The sequence below is a fragment of the Lasioglossum baleicum genome, chromosome 7 (assembly GCF_051020765.1).
Source record: "Lasioglossum baleicum chromosome 7, iyLasBale1, whole genome shotgun sequence".
Lineage (NCBI taxonomy): Eukaryota > Metazoa > Arthropoda > Insecta > Hymenoptera > Halictidae > Lasioglossum > Lasioglossum baleicum.
In genome coordinates, this window is record NC_134935.1 from 16,724,951 (window position 1) to 16,744,089 (window position 19,139).

General features: G+C 46.0%; 1 protein-coding gene across 1 annotated transcript in view; it reads right to left on the reverse strand.

The window, feature by feature from the left end:
- Positions 1-19,139, reverse strand: part of LOC143210469 (MAM domain-containing glycosylphosphatidylinositol anchor protein 1) — a 531,502-nt gene that overhangs the window by 52,858 nt on the left and 459,505 nt on the right. The window contains exon 9 of the mRNA XM_076427361.1: positions 17,131-17,261. Within this exon, the coding sequence (XP_076283476.1) occupies positions 17,131-17,261 (131 nt within the window). The remainder of the gene's footprint in view (positions 1-17,130; positions 17,262-19,139) is intronic.

The following is a 19,139-nucleotide window of genomic DNA, read 5'->3' on the forward strand; positions in this document are numbered from 1 at the left end:
AACGCTAAACCAGAACCTGCGACGCGATCCTTGAGACGATTCGCATTAGCGCGCGCGCTCGCTCGCTTTTACAGGCTCGTTCCATGCTGGGGACATTCGCCATTTTGGTTCCGTGGATATCGATAGCTTCCTTGGTCAATATAATATTTCTCCGCGAATTGGACGAGCCAGAATTTTTTGGGTTGGATAGGGGTAGAAATTGCTCTCTGGGGCACTGGTCTCGGTCCGTCGGGAGCAGTAAAGCCACGCCTACTTCAACTACCGAACATAGAAAACATTTATCGTGGTCTTCAGAGGAGGAAACTTAGCCGCCGAACCTAATTCCGTCGGAGTAATGCGCGACAGATCGAACATTGTTTTTTCCCGAGGGGGTTAAGCTTCTCTTCTGGATCGGGCCGGACTAGATCGCTATCGGCGACATCCGATTACGAGGAATTCCTTCCCGCGAGGGCGTGTCCGACAACAAAACCTCGGAATATCTGGCTCGTCCAATCTCGCGGCGAACGGCTATCCGAAAGATTCATCGAATTTCTTCTCGCATTTCGATCCCGAAAGATTCGTGGCTCGGCTCTTCGGCCAGCACGCCGAAATTCTACGGGAATTCGGCAGCGGGTAGCCTCCTCTTTCGGCGTTCGCCGCTTCTGGTCGTCTCGGCGCAGACGGAGAAAAAATGCGAGCCGAGGGGCCACTGAAGAAAAGAGGCTAGAGGAGCTAGGAGAGCTAGAGAGCCGGGCGTTCATTCCGGTCAGACGGCGCACTGATTCCTTGAAAAATTGCCAACAACTCGTGGCCATCCTTCCATCCTTCCTTCCTTCCTTCCTTCCTTCCTTCCTTCCTGCCTTCGTTCGTTCGCTTTATCCCCTCTTCGTCACAGACCTCTCTCCCCAGTAGCTTCTTCTAAAGACGCTGCGGAAACCATCTTATCTCGCCTCCTCCGCTTCCTGCGATGGTCATCTGCTATACGTCACCATGATCACGCAATTAAAGGCCAATTTCCTTCACCTCACCGAAATTGCCGATATTTTTACACGGTTTTCAATAATAAAATCACACGGTTGATTGTGACCTCCTTCGCGTGCGAAAACACGGATTTGATTCGGTAACGAGTACTATACAGGGTGTGTAAAAAATGTTGTACTTCCGTGAACGAGGTGATAGGCTACGGATCTTTATGCAAATTATAATGTTCCCTTATAAAAATTACAAGAATGATTTTATTCAGACTTTCTGCGGCTCCTATTACAATACGTGCTCTGCTAAAGGTATTTACACAGTCAATTCTTATAAAATCATTTTTATTATTCCAATAATTGAAAAGTAATCAATCTGGAACCGGTCATTTTGACCGGTGGTGGTAGGTTCAGTGTTAAAATGAATATTTATTACTAGACTGCGGATCTTTAAGCGAAATACAAATTGTCTGCATCGATTGCAAGTAATAGAAACTGAACTGAATGTTATTTCTTCCCTTAATGATTTTAACAGAGGAGAAATCATATATTGACATGTTCAATTTTTAAAATTTTCCAACAATTTTGAATGTAATCCACTCAATTTTGCTATAACTGCATAAAGATCCAGTAATAACTTTTTCCTTTGCGAGAGTATTCTCCAGGAGTTATTAAAGAAAAGCGTGGACCAATCGGAGCGCGGCTATCACGTTTTATTCGCGTTTTTCGTTAATAGCTCCTCAACGGAACCACGAAGAAGATTTTCGCAAAGGAGAAACCTGCTTCAAATTACCTCAAGCATCACTTGTCTCAAGGATTACATTTTATAATGTTCCCACAATGGATTGTCGATAATCTGTCTGTGGAATTATCGGATAACCCGGTGACGACGTGGAAAACAGGAAAGTGTAGACGAAGAAGGTATCGGAGGCTTGATATCCGTGATAAAACGGTGATCGGCGTGTTCCGGTGGCGGGCGCATATCGAATGCCGGGAACGGCAACAATCCCGCGTAACGAGGCCACAATGGCGACAACGTTGCTATTCATTCGTCGCACGAATCCTAGCCGGAACACCACCACCGGGTAACCGAGCCACCCCCGCGCGGGGGCACGTTCCCGTTCCAGTCGATTCGACTCGGTAGTCTCGGGGAATAAGATCGCGGACGGGGATAAATAGCCCGGCTAGAGAAGAGAAGACGGCGTTCGTTCCGACCGACCGGGAACTATTATTCTTGAAAAAGCATTTTACCGTACCGGATATACACTGCTATAGCTGGCACGAGGGGATGATTAAGAAAAATGGCTAGTTACATACTCCGATAAAGTTAGGGGATCGATCGGCGCGAAGAACGCCGGCCCAGACTGAACTTCAGTCTCGCCTTTCGAGCGCCGGCCAATTAAAGTCTCGGCTAACTCGACGGCCGAGCCGATTTATTTATTTAATGTTGGACGGCGATTTAATACACCCGTTTTGTCCGATCGTATTGTTTCGATTGTATTTTGAGAGGCTCCGCTTTGAAAAACGTATTTATTTTTACATCATTAATCCTTTCGGACGAGAATTCGGTAAACAATAAGTTAAATTAAGAATGTACATCATTTTTTAGAATTGAAGGAGAGCTTCAATTTTTTAAATGAAATGCTTGTGTATAGTCCAGTCAACGAAAAGTTGTAAAGGGAAATGGGAGAAACATAGTTTTTAACTTTGGGACTTTGTTTGGATTTGTGTGTGTGTTACGGGGTATATATACTAAAAGTCTCTACTCCTAGGAGGTGAGTGCAGGGGAGGTATGTAGAAGGTCCCCTTTTTCGGTTTTCCGCTTATATCTCGGAAACTATGCGTCCTAGCGATAAGACCATTCCATACAAAATTAAAGCTGACAAAATGTGCCATAAGATTGATTCGATTCAGTTTTCCGCTATCTCGCGTAGTTTCTGAGATATCCGCGCTCAAAGTGCACTAATTGTGCTGAAGAGTTAGCTAGTCAAATAAGGCAACTTTTTCACAATTAGTGAACTTTGAGCGCGGATATCTCGGAAGCTATACAAGATAGCGAAAAACTGAATGCAATCAATCTTATGGCAAATTTTATCAGCTTTAATTTTCTATAGAATGGTCTTATCGCTAGGTCGCATAGTTGCCGAGATATAAGCGGAAAACCGACAAAGGGGACCTTCTACGTGCTCCCCTGCACTCACCTCCTAGAAGTAGGGACTTTTAGTATGTTTACCTCGTAACAAATCCAAACAAAGTCCCAAAATACGAAAGCGTGAGCCCAAACGAATTGATACGTATACGACACACTCCTCTCCAAGACCGCACAAGGTCAGACATGGTAGAAACACTATAAGGTAAATTCAGCTCTCTGCTGAACTCTAGATCGTTTGTACTCGACTGTCTAAGACTTGCGCTTGTTTACCTTCGCCGACTCGAATAGTTGTACGCAGTATAGAAGCAGCTAATCCGATTCTTTACCGTCGTTATGAAGTTCGAGAAGTGGAGGATCGCAGGAGAGGTTAAGAGGCGATCGCGCGAAGGATTCCGTTTCGCGAGAGCATAACTCTTGCTTTTCGTGGACGGTCCGTGCGCCGGTGATCCGTTCGGAATCTCTCATATCTTCTAGCCGTGCTTAGCTCTGCCTCGAGGCGAGCCAGTTCTCGGTAAGTAGAAGCTACGAGGTAGGAGCTCGTATCAGCGAGGCAGCGCGCGAAATTCTCAGCTCTGGTCTTTACCTCTGGCGAGCAACGAGCATAGAGCAGTCCATACGACGGAACTCGTCGAGCGAGCTAAAGTCTGAAATATCGTTTGCCGGGTGTATAACTGGTCGTTCGGCCGTAAACCGTTCGCGGAACGATCGGCGATTAGGCGATACAAGGTTTGGGAGAGTAACTGGCGACGAGAACGATCGGGCCAGCCCAGGGCACGTCGATTAACAAAGTCGTCGATAACGGAGGGAGTTCGGAGGTGGTCTCGGGCCCTGCCCAGAGAGCTGCCCGGCTACCGATGCTAAAAGTTTCCGTTTGAAGCCTGACATGGTTTGCCAGATGGGGTTGGGTGGGGGTGGTAGGTCCGTGGTAAAGGGCGGAGGGGAAAGGAGGGAGCCAGCCACCGGTTTTATGCAACGGGTCTAGCCGCAGGAAGAGGCAGTTGGAACGGAGCCCAAAAGCCCGGGAGCTTCATTTTGAGAATATTCGGAATCCGGAATAAGGGTGGAATTACTCGTAGCACGTGGTACGTACAACCGTGCCGGTACAATGGGCCACGGCATTGTCTCGCACGTCGCCGTTACATAAAGTAGGTGTTAACCGTCCTTTCGCGTACACCGCCTCACAACCACCCCTACACCGCCCCCTTGATATTCCGTGCACGCACCCTTCCAAGGTTACCTCCCTCGGAACCAAGTCCGACGGGAAATGGATGAATCCCCGACCCTGTGTCCCGCAGATCGGCCGATAGAGCCGCGGTGTCGCTGTCGTCGACACTGTCCTTCCTCTCTGCTCTCGTCTACCTCGTTCTCACTCGATCACACCTAACTCGATCACCTCGAATAACTTCTAAATTATGAGTTGTACGAAAGGATTATTTCTACAGATGTTGCTTGGAACAGTTGGAACCAACCAGTTTTTTAGTATTCTTTTGGTATAATACAGTTATTAAGAAACCTGTTAATAGTAATGAAGTGTAGAAGCGGTAAGAAAATTTTTCTCAAGCATAAAACCATCGTTGAAACGTTAAGTCTGTGACGGTGTAAAGAAATAACGGACCATCTTACTATCATTAAACAGAAACGAAAATATTGTTGGGTTGAAAGATAGCTCCGAGAAAGCAGCAGGATTAACCATCAACTTGGAGGGTTGTTCTGGTGGAACGAGTACTGAAAGGGTGGATGTTTTATGAGTCGAGTTGAAGAGGCTCCTTTCGCGCGGGAGTCCTAGAGTCGTAAAGTCTTAAAGTCCTTAAGTTTTACACTCATAAAGTTTCTAAATTTTAAAGTTCTAGAGCCTGAAAGTCCAGGATTTCGGAAATATTCGAATCATAGAATTACTCAAATTATAGAATTCTAGAATCCAAGAGGCCAGGGGCGTGCTGATCCTAGAAGTCTACTTTAGTATAGTCTACTTTAGAGTCTAGAGTCCGAGGATCTTAAGGTTCTAATGGTCGATGATCTTCTAGTTGCAAAACTTCAAAGCCCGCAGGTCTCAGAGTACCAAAGTCCCAAACTCTCTAAGCCACAAATTCTCAAAGTACCACACTGTCAAAGTCCCAAACTCTCAAAGTCCCAAGATCTCAAGATCCCAAAGTCCCCAAGATTCAAAGCCCCAAGATCTCAAGGTCCCAAAGTCCCCAAGATTCAAAGCCCCAAGATCTCAAGGTCCCAAAGTCCCCAAGATTCAAAGCCCCAAACTCTCAAAATCCCAAAGTCCCAAAGTTTTAGATTCCCAAGGTCCCAAAGTCTCAAAGTTCTAGAATCCTAGAGTCCAGAGACCTAGATACCTAAACTCTGTGGGTAAAGATCGCACAGTCCCCACACACAGAGGCTCCAAAGTCCCAGAGACCCTGAATCCGAAGGTCTAGAGCGCTGGTATGACTCGAGCAAACACCTGTCGCCCATAAACAAGCGTTATCCTTTTCGCCAAACTATTATAAACCCCGATGCCGCTGTTTACTTCGCCGCCACCAGGGATACGGCACAATTAATCGCAACAGCACGACACAACGGCGGTAGGAACGAGACACGCGCGACAAACAGTGGAAGATCGGGATAAAGACAAGCGCGTGGCTGGGGGTGTTCCCCCGTCGCGGGGGCGGCTGGGCGATAAAAGACAAACGGAAACGCTCGAGTTGGCTACAGGAAACGGTATCGTTCTATCGTTTCTACTCCGGCGGAACGACGAGCTGGAAAACAGGGGTGGAAACTCGAAAGGCTCGGGCGGCTAGAGACAGACACAAGGGAGAGAGAGAGAGAGAGAGAGAGAGAGAGAGTACGGCAGCAGCCGGTGGGCGGAATGGAAACATTAAAGTTTCGCAGTTGCCTTCTCAAAGCGGACCCGATGCAACCGGTTACCGATACGTCGAATCTCCGAACGCGCCGAGTTTTCCGGATTCCAGGGGCTCGGTGACTCGCGGAAACCTCCGCGCAGCGCCGAATCGACCGGAAAAGTCTCCAACTACTTCCGAAACGAACGTTCCCGCCGAGAACACAGCCTTTCAATGTTTCTCGTGCTGTGGATGTCCGCTGTGCAGACGTAAACGAGGACACAAAATTAATTAGCCGTCTTGGAACCAGCCCTAAGCGGATGGGATATTCGAAAACTGCCAAGGTCCAACTCCTGAGGCTGATGGATCGATCCCCTGGCAGAAAAATAGTTGGGGCAAAGAAAAACAGTGTTCACTGTTGATGCTTGCGAGCGTAACCGTGTCCTTCTGGATCTGTGGTCTCACAATATTTAACCAGCGTTTTATTCATGTCGCTCATTAGGGGTCAGAAGAGAACTACATTCCTCAAAAGAATGAAGTTTCCATGATCATAACTCCGTCAAAAATTGCTGTATCGATATCGTTAAACAATGGTTCGAAAGCGTGAAACCTCTAGTTTCAGATGCTTTGTTGCAAATTGTTGCTATGTTGGTTTTTTACAAAGTTATAGCGAGATAAAGACAACATTGACGGTTAACAAAAATTTTGTGCAATTTTGTAACATCACGCGGGGAGAAACAAATTTTTTGGATAAGTCTCGTTAATATCCTTTGGAAGGGCTATCTTTCCTGTGTAAATTGTGTGATTGTTGAATATTATGCGATTTTTTTTATTCGAGTTATTCAACATTGAAGTAAATGTTGGCTTGTTAACTAAAACTGGCTCCAGAGAGCGAAAAAATTATCGTAGAATCCTGCGCAGAAAAGCAATAGAAAGAGCGTTTCTTTCTCTTCAAGGCACTTCTTTTGTTTTTTCCAGGCGAACGTCAGATTGAAGCAGAGATTCTGTCGATTCTATTGAGCACCGCACGAACTCGCTGTGACAATTTTTTAGCTATGGCAGCTGTGTTTGAAGTTAGTGATTCGTAGAAATTACCGAGGACATGCGAAACGTTTACGGGGCCCGGTGACGGGAAGCCCGGACTTATTAATTTTTCCGGAGTGCCTCGACCCTGCCGAGGCGTTTAACGAAACTCCTCGAGCGGCTAAATCGAAGATAAATCCCTGGTCTTAACCGAGGCTTAACCTATGCTAAGCGGGCTGAACCCGGTCTCGCTCGCTTCGCCTTACGCGCAGACTCGTTCGAAGCCGACTCGCATAGATTACAATGCGAGCTTAATCGAGTTAGCGCCTTCTCGATGCCCGCGAACGGGTCCGTTCATCGATCCGAGCTCAGAATCGTCTCGTTTAATCGGATTCGAGTCGGGTATCCGTTCGACGAATCTCGACTAGTCTTCGATCGCCGCTAACGGAACCACGACTCATCCAATGGAATCGATGCGCAGGGTTACAACGATCGCAAACGATCCACCCTTTCGTCTTTCCTCGGTCGTCAAACCTCTGTCGATCACCTGCAACGCGGTTAAGCCGTTTCTTTCCAAGTTTGCGAATTTACTGCTCCGGAGATGGCTCAGTTAATCCTTGTACGCTCCTCGGGAATAGTCGGGAGAAAGATCCCGGGATAATCATCTTCACCCAATTCCGTTTCATACTTGAACACTCTCGCTGGGAATCCAACCACAGAAGTTCATTCAATCCCAGAAGAAAATCAATGTGATTTATGAAGTTAAAATTGAGAAGTTAAGTTATACACGACGTTGACAACTAATCAGCACTTTTCTATGTCTGGACAAATCAGTCTGTGAAATTATAAAACAAATTCTGGTCTGTCAGACATGTGTCAACGTCGTGGTTGATGCCGTGTCATTAACTTCAGCGATTTTGTATGAAGAATACAAGAAGTATCTTCTCAAAATTCAATTTGGAAGATGCACCGCATTGCTACGAAATTTGTGCCATTCAGCCCTCAGAACTCGTCAGTTGTTGGCCAAACACTTGATCACCGTTCTTCCCTGCCCCCCTACTCACCTGACCTTGCTCCTTGCAACTTTTTCTTGTTCTCAAACTCAAAAGACCCTTGAAAGATAGAAGATTTTAGACGATTCCCGAGATTAAGGCAAATGCGACGAAAAAGCTGAAGGATATTACAAAAGAAGCGTACCAGGACTGTTTCAACAAGTGGAAACACCGTAGGGATAAGTGTGTGCGTCGGGAAGGAGAGTACTTTGAAGGGGACCCACACATGTAACTACTAAACAAAGTACATTTTGTTTTATGACGTCAGTCCACGTATTTTTTTAACAGACCTCGTATCTGGAATCTTCTAACATCTAAGTTCAAGTGAAACGAAGGAAACGGGTCATTCGAACATTTTCCTTTGTTCCAACGTATCGAGGAGTAGCTCGCACAGCCATGCGAGTTCGAAGTAGTCTAGTTGGCGAGAGAAGCTCGTGCGACTGAAGGTCGTAGCAGGGGAAGAAATCTTGATCCGGTCTGTCGTTTCGTGCCACCTTCCCCGAGTATTCAAATGGCCTCGTTCCGAATCGATTTCGAATTATCTTCGGCGAACGGATTTCGCCCTCGGGGGATGGGATAAAAGGGAGAGTCTGTCGGTGTAATGGAGGAAATGGTTGAGAGACGAAGAAAAACTTGCGTAACGAGAGAGGGGGAGGCAGGGAGCCAAGAAGAGAACTAGAGAAAGGGGAAAAGACAGGGAGAGAGAGGAGGAGGGAGAAAAAAGGAGGGAAGAAGACCGCGGGAACTTTTATCGAGCAGCAGAATGCCTGGGCGGAAAACAAAGAACGATTTCGAGGGACGTCTCTCGTCCGATTAAACGGACGCGGCTGCATTTGGCAAGGTCTTCGACCGACTACCGGCGAGCCGTGTCCCGGTTTTATCTACTTGTTGGCTGTAACTCCGCCCGTGAACGATCCCCTCCGCGGACCACGCCGATCCCTTCGCTAATTGAAACACGCCGCTGCCCTCGCCGAATCACCCGCCACGCGAAAACTGAAACGGCTCAACGGGTCTACTCTGTTCTCGAGATTGCCTCGACTCATTTCGCCGATACTTACCACCATTGCCATAATACACCCCCGCGAACGCACCGGTTACGTGTAGCCTGACTGAATTAATTACTCATTTTTGTAGAAAACGATTGCCTAGCCCTGTATATTTAATGAACTATTGCGAATTAATTAGACGAACACCTGCTATCTTAGGAACGATTGCAAAATTAATGTGTCCACAAGAAGTACCTTCAGAAATATCAGATGATTGCATAAGTTTTCGTGCCGGATTTGAAAATAAAATTCAATGGTTATAATTTTAAAGAATACATTCTTTTCTAATAGCAGAAAATAAATGTGGAAAACGCGCATAAATGTAATTCCAATTGTAGAAAATAAATGTAGGAAATGTATTAATGTAATTCTAATTCTAGAAAAGAATGGTGACTATCTAATATCTTTTACACATGCGCCGTGCAGTACAGTGTGCGACATTTATGAAAATTGGCCACGAACTTGTGCAATCACGTAATATATTTTTAAAAATTCATAAATGACGATATAATATGGCCCCAGGAAATGAGATGGGTGAAAGAGTACTCGAAGCGGTGTTTAGAGGAGAAGACGGTAAACAGCAGACACAAGGTTTCTGATGATTTACCGCGCAGCCAGGCCGTCTCGCTCGGTTTTTTTTCGGGGCGCGTCGTCACCGTTTCTGTCTCCACCTTGCTGTCGCGTTAATTTGTCCAAGAGAGTCGGGGATTCTTGAACCAAACGCATTCGTTTTGTCTCCTCGTTAGCCGAGACAAAAGGGATACGGCACAAAAGATAACGAAACTAGCGCTCTTTTCATCCGGTCTGATTAAACAACTAAGCGCAGCCGCCGGTGCCGTTCCTAACCGTGGATCCGGCTCTGATAAGCCGTCAGTCTCGTTCTGCCGACTTCCCGCACCTCCGTAGCGTTGTCAATCCTCACAAAGGAGTATCAGAGTCAAAGGATCTCGGGTAATAAAGAATACCGCGTTATTGTTCGACGATCCGCGGAGTCTCTCACCCCCGAATCTCGAATCTCGCGCGTTCGAGCCGAGAGACGTTCGACGATGTTCTCGCGTGTTTTTACGGTGGCCCCATACCCGCGCCTCGCCTCGGCGCAAGCCGTGCCGAGGAGAGGATCTTCCTGGCCCTATCGCTCGACTCCGGAACGGATAAATTTGTAATAAAGACGGGCCACACCGTCATATCTGCGATCGTAAAAGTTATCGGGTACAGCATGAGACGCGCCCTCCGGTGACGTGCTCGCAATAGTAGAGAATCTATCCCGGTTTTATTCGCGACCGGGCACAAATCCCCCGAAACGATGTTTCGTTTAATACCCGGCGCAGCGACGCGCGGCGAACACGAAACACAGTTGCGTTTTGGACACCCCGGCTCATCTTCGAACTCCCCGGACAGAAAAAAATTTTCTCAGTGTTACTGTCAAGGTCATCGAAGTTTTTTTTATACGGGACTACATGCTAGGTCTACTAAAAAGCTATTTACTTTTTTTTGATTGTTAATTAGATGAAAGAAAAACGAAAACACACTCGAATTTACCTCCCGCAATTCATGTATTTTTTTCACTATTGTGAGCAAATTATTAAGGGTAGAGAAAATATTGTTTTCTAGGGATGGGGGTTGCAAGCCTTTCGGGTGCATGTTTGTTGCATTTTCGAGATCTTAAGGGTCGGAAAAGTCCCGTTGGTTTCGGGGGAATATTTGCGAAACGTTCTCGACCCGCAGTGCGTTAATTCCGGCGAGTTCCTGCCGCAGTGAAAAAAGCAAACAGTCTTTTTCGCAGAGAGCTGTCCGCCGTTAAAGTCGCGAGACTCGGAGGTCGGGAACGTTGTCGTTCGATCGGGTCCCGGAGCGCCTTCGAGCGGAAGAGACAAGCTTCGGGGGAGGTAAAAGGCGAGGTTGCTAGTCCAAATGATTCGAAAGAATTCCGTTGACCGTGGACCGGCTACACGATTCCACCGAAAATTCCGTTATCTCTGCCGGGGAGAAGAGCCCCGCTAGATCGAATTCTAGCGAAACGTTACGTTTTCCGGTGTACTCTTTCCTCTCTCTCTCTCTCTCTCTCTCTCTCTCTCTCTCTCGTTTCCTCTCGACTCCACCGTCGCGTCTGGTCTCGAAGGCGACGAGTTTAAGCGGAATTCCGGCACGGCAGCTCGAGATCGCAGCCCCCGACTGAAATTGATTGATGTACCGCCTGCCGAATCCGACGTAGCCCCCTTTTCCTCCCCGTTACACCTCTCTCTCTCTCACTCGCTTCGTAACCACTCCGCGTTTTCGATTCCTCCGAACTCTGCATTAAGTCCGGAGACTTGTCGAGCTCTCTCTCTCTCCTTCTTGCTCTCACCCTACGGCTGGCTTCAGGCGGAAATGCACTCGGCCGATTCATTGCGCGGAACCCCATTACCCTCGCCTGGTACCGGCGACCGATCCGTGTACAGAAGCAATAACGTCGATTTGAAAATCATATAACGGTGCAACCGTGCGGAACTTGAACTTTCGTCCATTTCCTCTCTTTCTCTCTGTCTTTGTCCCCCTCCCCTGCGCTCTTCGCGCCTTCTCTTCGCGCCGCTTCGACGACAGACAGTAGCGAATTTGTCCGAAATCAAAATGAATATTTCTGAGGCACAATCTTATATAAGTCAATGGATTTAAAGAAGAGGAGGATGTTTCTGATGTTGTCATTGCTCAGTTCAAGATTTGTCTCTCCTTCTTCGACGCTGTTCCCCCACGTGTCGCAGTGTCTCGTGACTAATCCGGTACCGGCAAATAGGGGGTACCCTTCTCCCCTGAATTCAATTCACCCGAAGAAGAAAATTGTACTGCAGCAGAGCTGCACACGATAAAAATTAATTCCGATAGAAAAACAAGCCCGAGCAGTTCACGAATAAAATACACCCTCTAAAATTACCAGAGAGCTTTTCTTGATTCTCCGCGAACGATCTCGAACAAGTTCGCCACTGTATGCCAAATGGACCCTCGACCTCGACCGCGGCCGTCGAGTTTCCTCGATCTCGCGACAGGGCCGACGCTGTACAGTGGCCCCCTTGAACGAGATTGGGAATTTTCGGAGAGGGCCCCGTGAAAAGCGAGCGGCCGTCCATTCGCCGGCAACGACGACGTCAAGATTACTAGCAGCAGTGAATCCACTCCGCGAGAACGAAACCGAGAGAGGGAGAGAGGAGGAGAGAGAGAGAGCATTTGATCTTTCAGCCTCTCGTATCTGGCTAGGTGGACGCGGAAGACATTAATAGGGTTCTTCCGGTTGTCTAGTCGGTCGATCCACTTTCAGGCGAAGAGAGACGAACTGCTTCGGGCTCGGCCGATTGGCTCGTCGATGGTCCGCGCACCTACAGAATCTCTCTATCTCTCTATTGTCCTCGTGAATGGCGGAGCCAGTCTAATCACTGTACCCCATTACACAGACTGTGTGTCTTTCTCTCTCCGCAATTCTTTTTTCTCCCTCTCTCTCCCTCTTTCTCACTCGACTAACCTCATACCCTTTGGACCGCGCGCATCCCTTTTCCCGAACCGTTTCTGCAGGCCCGTTCCGACCCGTTTCGCTCGTTCGCCAGTCTTTCTTCGTCTTTACGATCGCCATTCGAAAGGTTACTGCCGCCGGCAATAGCTCGAAGCGTTTTTTTAAGACCGATAGTTCGAAATCCTGGCTCGATTGCTACCCCGGGGATTGATTGCCAGATAGAACGTGCCAACGGCCTCTTGTAATTCCCAGGCAAGCCTTTCTAATCGACAGAGAACGACCCCGGGCTACGCCGCGGAACTTCTTCCGCGACAGCTATTCGTATTGCGAAATCCGTGGAAGAAAACCCGTCAGATGGGATCCAGGAACGTTCGAATTCATCTCGTCGCTTACATCCTCACGGACCAGAGAAGCTCTGGGATTTTCTGGAACACTAAACCTCTCTAGATTTGATGATCAGTTGGGGGCTCATAGGTCTGCACCTTGCGTAGTGCCAAGAACAGGCTCGTGGTAGTGAGCTGGAGGATACAGTTCCCCTGAATGCGGAAAGCGGACCAGCGGAGGTGCGATGACTCCGGCGGAGGAAATGAGCGAGATGGGTCTGTCGAAAGGCCCTGGGCTGTGGGGTTTTAGTGGGTATGGGTAGGGATTTACACTCCCAAAGAAAAAGATAGCACACGCGTGCTACAGGGTCTGTCCGGAAAGTAATGCGACCACATTTTTTTTAAAATCTATTGAACATATCAGTACAAACCTTTAAAATTCTTCAAAGTAGGATCCTTGGGCGTCGACACATTTTTACCAGCGCGATTTCCATGTTTCGTATGCTCCCTGGAAAGCGTTATCTGTAGCCTCTCGTAGTACCCTCGTCGCAGCCTCGTCGAGCACTTCCAACCAAAACTTTTCCGTATATTACGGGGAAAACAGTAAACGGTACTTCTTAGTTGGATCAGAACACTTCCTAACCCCCCGTACAGTCCTGACTTGTCTCCCGTCGACTTCATCTTGTTTCCAAAAATTAGAAATGCGCTAAAAGGATGCCATTTTGAAAGCGTGGAACGCGTCAAAGAGGCTGTGACGAGGGTACTACGAGAGGTTCCAGAAAACGCCATCCAGGGAGCATACGAAGCATGGAAACCGCGCTGGAAAAAATGTGTCGACGCCCAAGGATCCTACTTTGAAGAAATTTAAAGGTTTGTACCCATATATTTAATAGATTTTTTTTTAAATGTAGTCGCATTACTTTCCGGACAGGCCCTGTACGTAAACAGAACATAGATTCACTTTAGTTCAATGAGTTCTCAAACAGAGACGGAACGCGTCGCGTGACCGGGCGGAAGCGTGGGGGAATCGCGTCCCAGAGGGGGAAGGCAGAGTGGGGAGACAAGTTTTAATCTGGTGACTCTGCTTGTATATTTAATAAACAACGGTCTTCGTATCGATACAAGGAACACAGAACGTAACAGAGTTTCCGAAAACTCTGGTACATTTTTCGAAAATCAGCCATTCCGTTTCTAACGCGAATTGTAGTGAAAATTTTCCAACACATTTCCCTCGGTCGTCGACCGGCCGGGAACACTGTCGACCCAAGGCAAAGGAGAATTACTGGGAATTGCATTACTTATCGAACAATTCCCGATGTCTCGCGGACCGGCGTTTAACGAGAGCGGAAATCCACGGACTCTTCATTCGCTTCGATAAACGTAATTGCGCGCGTACCGAGCGCACAAAGACAACGAGGAATCCAGAGAGTACTTTGATCGTTTCTACCGGCTATGCGAATCCGCGAGCCTGCACACTGCGCACGATATATCGTGTAGACTTGATGTTCTGGAGTCGGGAAATGTTCGAGTTTGTCCTAGCACGCTGTTACACGTCGTAAAGCCGAGAACGAGATCTCGTCGATCGCCTTTGGGGATTCTCCAGTGTAGACACGATCGAGGACGGGGACGATGCAGGCGATGTCCTCTTTACGGTCGTCCCGCGCTCCTTCATTCTTTCCGTGACGAACTGCCGCGACAATTCTTTAAACGGCCACAGCTCTCCCAGGAATAGCCCGTTAATTTACTTGGATCGACGACTCGAGATCTGGATCTCCACGATCTTTACGAATCCTTTATCTTATTGGGTCTATAACTTAAAAACCGGAATTTTTTTAGGAAATTTGAGCGTTTATTAAAGAAAATCTTGTACAATTCTGTTATTCAGTGTATTGTCCATCGAAAGTTACAACATTTCCCCATCTTCCTGGCAATTTGTGGATGCCATCCCAAAAAAAATCGGTCATCTTTTGAATCGAAGAACGAATCGAGCCAATTTTTGATGCCTTGGACTGAAGTGAAGCGTATTCCGGAAAGTGCATTCTGCATCGACCGAAACAAATGGTAGTCCGAAGGCGTCAAGTCTGGACTATATGGCGGGTGGGGCAGAACTTCCCATCCGCTATTTTCCAAATCTTCCAAGTCTCTTCCAAGTCGCGGTGAAGCATGGACAATTGGACACTCCGATGCTAACACCATTTTCTCATCAAATTTTTATGTTTGCTTGTCCCAAAAGTTTTCAGTCGCTATAATATTTAATATTTATTTGCGTATTTTATTCAGGGCTACGAATAGCAGCTGTTACAATGACAGCATGCCACCGTAGCCTAATTAAGATCGCTCGAGCAAGTTGGTTCCAACAATTCTTATTAAATCAGGCATATTGTTCCTCGTAGCTTCGCCGCAGCTTTTTACCACCGAGAAATGAAAGGTAGCACACACCTGTGCTAGCATACCCGTGTCTTTTGGACCGCGAGACCAGCAGAATTTACCAGAGTACCCAGGTTTCAGAGATTACACGAACTACAGAAAAACTATTTCCCTTTTATTCCATAAACGACGTCGAGGTTTCGAGACCCCCGTGTTCTTCGGGACTGTCAGGACACATCTACCTCGAGAACCCTTGATTTCTCAGAGACCGGTAAAAATTTTCTTGTATACTGATTTTTGATCTCTAATCTCGTTCTCTTTCGCTCGTCTCGTTCTTCACGTTCTGGCGGAGGATCTTTCAGCGGATACGCGTCGTAGCTCACGAGAAATGCCGAGCAGAGCTCTGCAGAGCGGTGCAGAGCGGTGCAGAGCGAGAGTTAACGGTGGCCTGGCGGCAGCTGTTACATCGTAAGAGATTCCCGTCGAAATTGCATCTTAAAAATATGATCCGACTTCATTCCGCGGCAGCAGCCGTTCCAGGCCCTTCCTCGTCCCTATGAAATGCTCTCGGCCGGCTTTTTGGTCAGCTCTCCACGCCCTTTACGATTTACTGGATGCAGATCCAACCGGAATCTCGATGCTGCAATGCGCAATGGCCGAACCACCAACCCAAGATAATAATTGAACTTTTAATAAATAGAATCAATTAACCTTTCAATAAGTGACTTTTCAATCACTCAGCAAAATCTAGAATTTTCTATTACATTAACAGACCGCGGGTCTCAGAGAAATCAAAATTTTATGCATCGATTTTAAGAAGCAGGAGTGAAGTAAAAATTCTTTCTCTGTTCAATAATTTCATAATATATCATTCACCATGATTTTCACAGGGAAGTCGCCAAATCACCAGGTATGCCATTGAATATTTTACCACGTTTTTATTAGGTCGCTTTCTCGTATGTCTGTTTGTCTGTTCGGTAGAAATTTTACAATTGATTTTAAACTCACTTGCCGATGAGATAGAGACTTGAAATTTTAAACATAACTCAGAACTGGATGACAATTTCTTTCTAAATCTTACAAGTATATTCGTAGCTTTTAAAAATTCACAATCACAAATTTTCAGGACTATCTGCACGGGGTTAGGAACCTGTATGGGGCTAGAAAAAATGATTTCATACTTTTTAGTCCGTTTTAAAAACGTGGTATTTTAAAAAAATTTATTTTAAATAATTTCTACGTTTGGCTCGGTCTTTGAAGCTCAAAAAAATAGTGTCCGTCAACGAACTTTGCAACCGAACCTCCCCGAGGCTTTTGCAACTATAGAGGATGTACTGTATAACTATAATAACAACTGACATCGTAAACTACCGCTCCAGCCCGATATCGGCGGGAACACTGCGCATCGAGTGAATTAAATATCGTTAAATTGTTTCGGTAGCAGATTAGCCGTGTTAACTAACGAAAGAGCAACCCCAGTAATATTACCCTGCTAAATATTAAAAATCGTAACGCTCGCGATCGTGTTGCAGTTGCTGCGAGATCGATGAGAGCAAAAGGGCTCCGCCCTCGCATGAAGATCGCAGTGTGCGGATTACGCAGCTCGCGTTGTAAATAATAGAGTTTCACCGTGGCGCAGGGTTTTTGTCACACGCGGTGGATTCTTCTCCGCGAATCCTCGTGTGTTATGCGGACGTCGCGGGAATTTGTATAGCGTCCCGACGCGACGCGACGCTTCTGTTTAATAAGGTCGCGCGATAGGACAAGCGAAATGAAACGGTCTTCCGCTTCGAGGACCGTGGGCGAAACTTTGTTAAGAAACACCGACGATACACGGCTGCCTACAGAATTCTACGAGACTCCCCGCCCCTCCCCTCTGTTCTTAGAGATTTGGACAGGTTTTGTACTTACGTCGTGTATCCACGTGAGCTTCGACCAGGGCGGGTTCGCCCTTATGTGGCACTCGAAGTAAACGTCGTCGCCCTCCTTGATGTCTTCCGGGCTCAGCGTGGATCCCAGGTTCAGCGACACGATCGGCGGATCTGCAGGCAAAATAGAGTTAATTAGGGCCTGGGACCTTTTAACCCTCCGTTAATAAACCCGAGCGTAGTCGCTACCCGCTGCGTCCCGAGCTTGTTGCGTTCGAAAGTTTCCTAACAGCGTCGAAAATTTTTCTATTAACTCTTTGCACTCCAAGCTGTTTTAACTTCACCAGCCAGACGCATTTCCGTCGACACGGAATATTTCCACGTGTTTCTTCTTTGGGACGCTAATGAAACTCGGCGCTTTTAACTGATATTTCAAACTGAAATTTTCGAGAGAGTTTTGTTGACTACGAATGGCGCTAATGTCACCCTGGTTTTGAGATCTGGTAATTTTTGGTGGGGCCTCCCTGGACATAGAATTGGTATACTTGCAACTCGGAAAATTTACCTGCCTGTGACCTTGAATGACCTTGGATAATTATAATGAAAGGGACTATCACCTTGACATCTCTAAAAAGAATAACATAACAACGTTGTTGTGGTGTTATTATTTTTTTTTTTGTAGGTGGGCGCGTCAAGGACTTGTGAAGGTCGACTTTGATTTTTCAAATGGGACCGTATATTTTTTCCGCAACAATAAAAAGAAAGTACTACCCCTGTATGTCGGCAAATGATTACTTGAAGAGAAATTTTAATTTAAATATTGCTAGGTTAATCAAGGTGGTAACATCTGGCGAGGCGCTCTGTATAATAATAATGTACAGGATGATTCTGTGAACTGGAACAAGTATAACTGCTCCTTTTCAAGTAGAAATAGAAAAAAATGATAGAGGAAAAAATCATATGTCACAATACCCGTCAGGTGCAATTCTATGTTTACTTATTAAAGAGCAGTAACTTTTGTCCCAGTTCCCAGAATCACCCTGTATTTTATGTACAAATTAATTTAATTAATTTCTACTTCAGAAGACTGCACATCTCTCGTTTGATTGCAGGAATTTGTTCGTACATTTTTATTCGCATTCTTCTGCAGAAGGAGCAAATAAAATTTAATGAAAATTGTAATTGCCGTGAACATTTGAAGTGTGCACGTTGAAAGTAATGTTTTTTTCACTTGGAAAAGATCGAGTTTCTTCGCTTTGAAACGAATTTCAACGAAGGCCACTCTTCCGGGTGCTGTCGACTAAAAGTTTGTGTTCGTTATGCATTAAAAATGAAACGATGCAATAATATAATCACGGAAACCACTGTCGACGCTCTTTATCATTGTCTACAAGCATCTCTTGAGTAGCAAGTTGTCCTATGATTTATTGGAATGGTAAAACGAACCATTATTACTAAAATTATTATTTATTAGACTCTTTAGACTATTTTATTAGACTATTTTTTGACGTATAAAAATGAAATAGGTTTGAGAACATCTCAATAATTATTAGACTGCGGATTTTATGCATTTATGATAAAAATGGCTACGCACAATTTAAAGCAGTGGTCACATTAAACAGATTTAAGGACATCAGTGTATTAATTTCAGTTTGATAAGATAACTAAATGATGAAAGAAATTTTTATTTCGCACCCGTGTCTTGCAAACGCAAACATTTTTTATTTTGCATAAAGATCCGCAGTCTAGTAATTATTAACTTCAAGCCCTGTTTGGTGTAATACTATTTTACCCAGAGTTTGTCGCTTCATCCGAATTCGAGAAAAAATACTGGGCATTCCATTTACGAAATTGAAGGTGACCTCCGTGTCTCAATAAAATAGATACAATAAATAAAATAAATAAAAACCGTGGAACATTTGTTTTAAAAATGTTGTCGTACAACAAATAACTTCTTGTCGCTAGGCGTTCTCTCGCGGAAGACGAAGAAAATGGTTGACCGTCGAAACAGCGCACAGGCTCTCTTCGGTGGGCACTTCGTTTCCGGTCTGT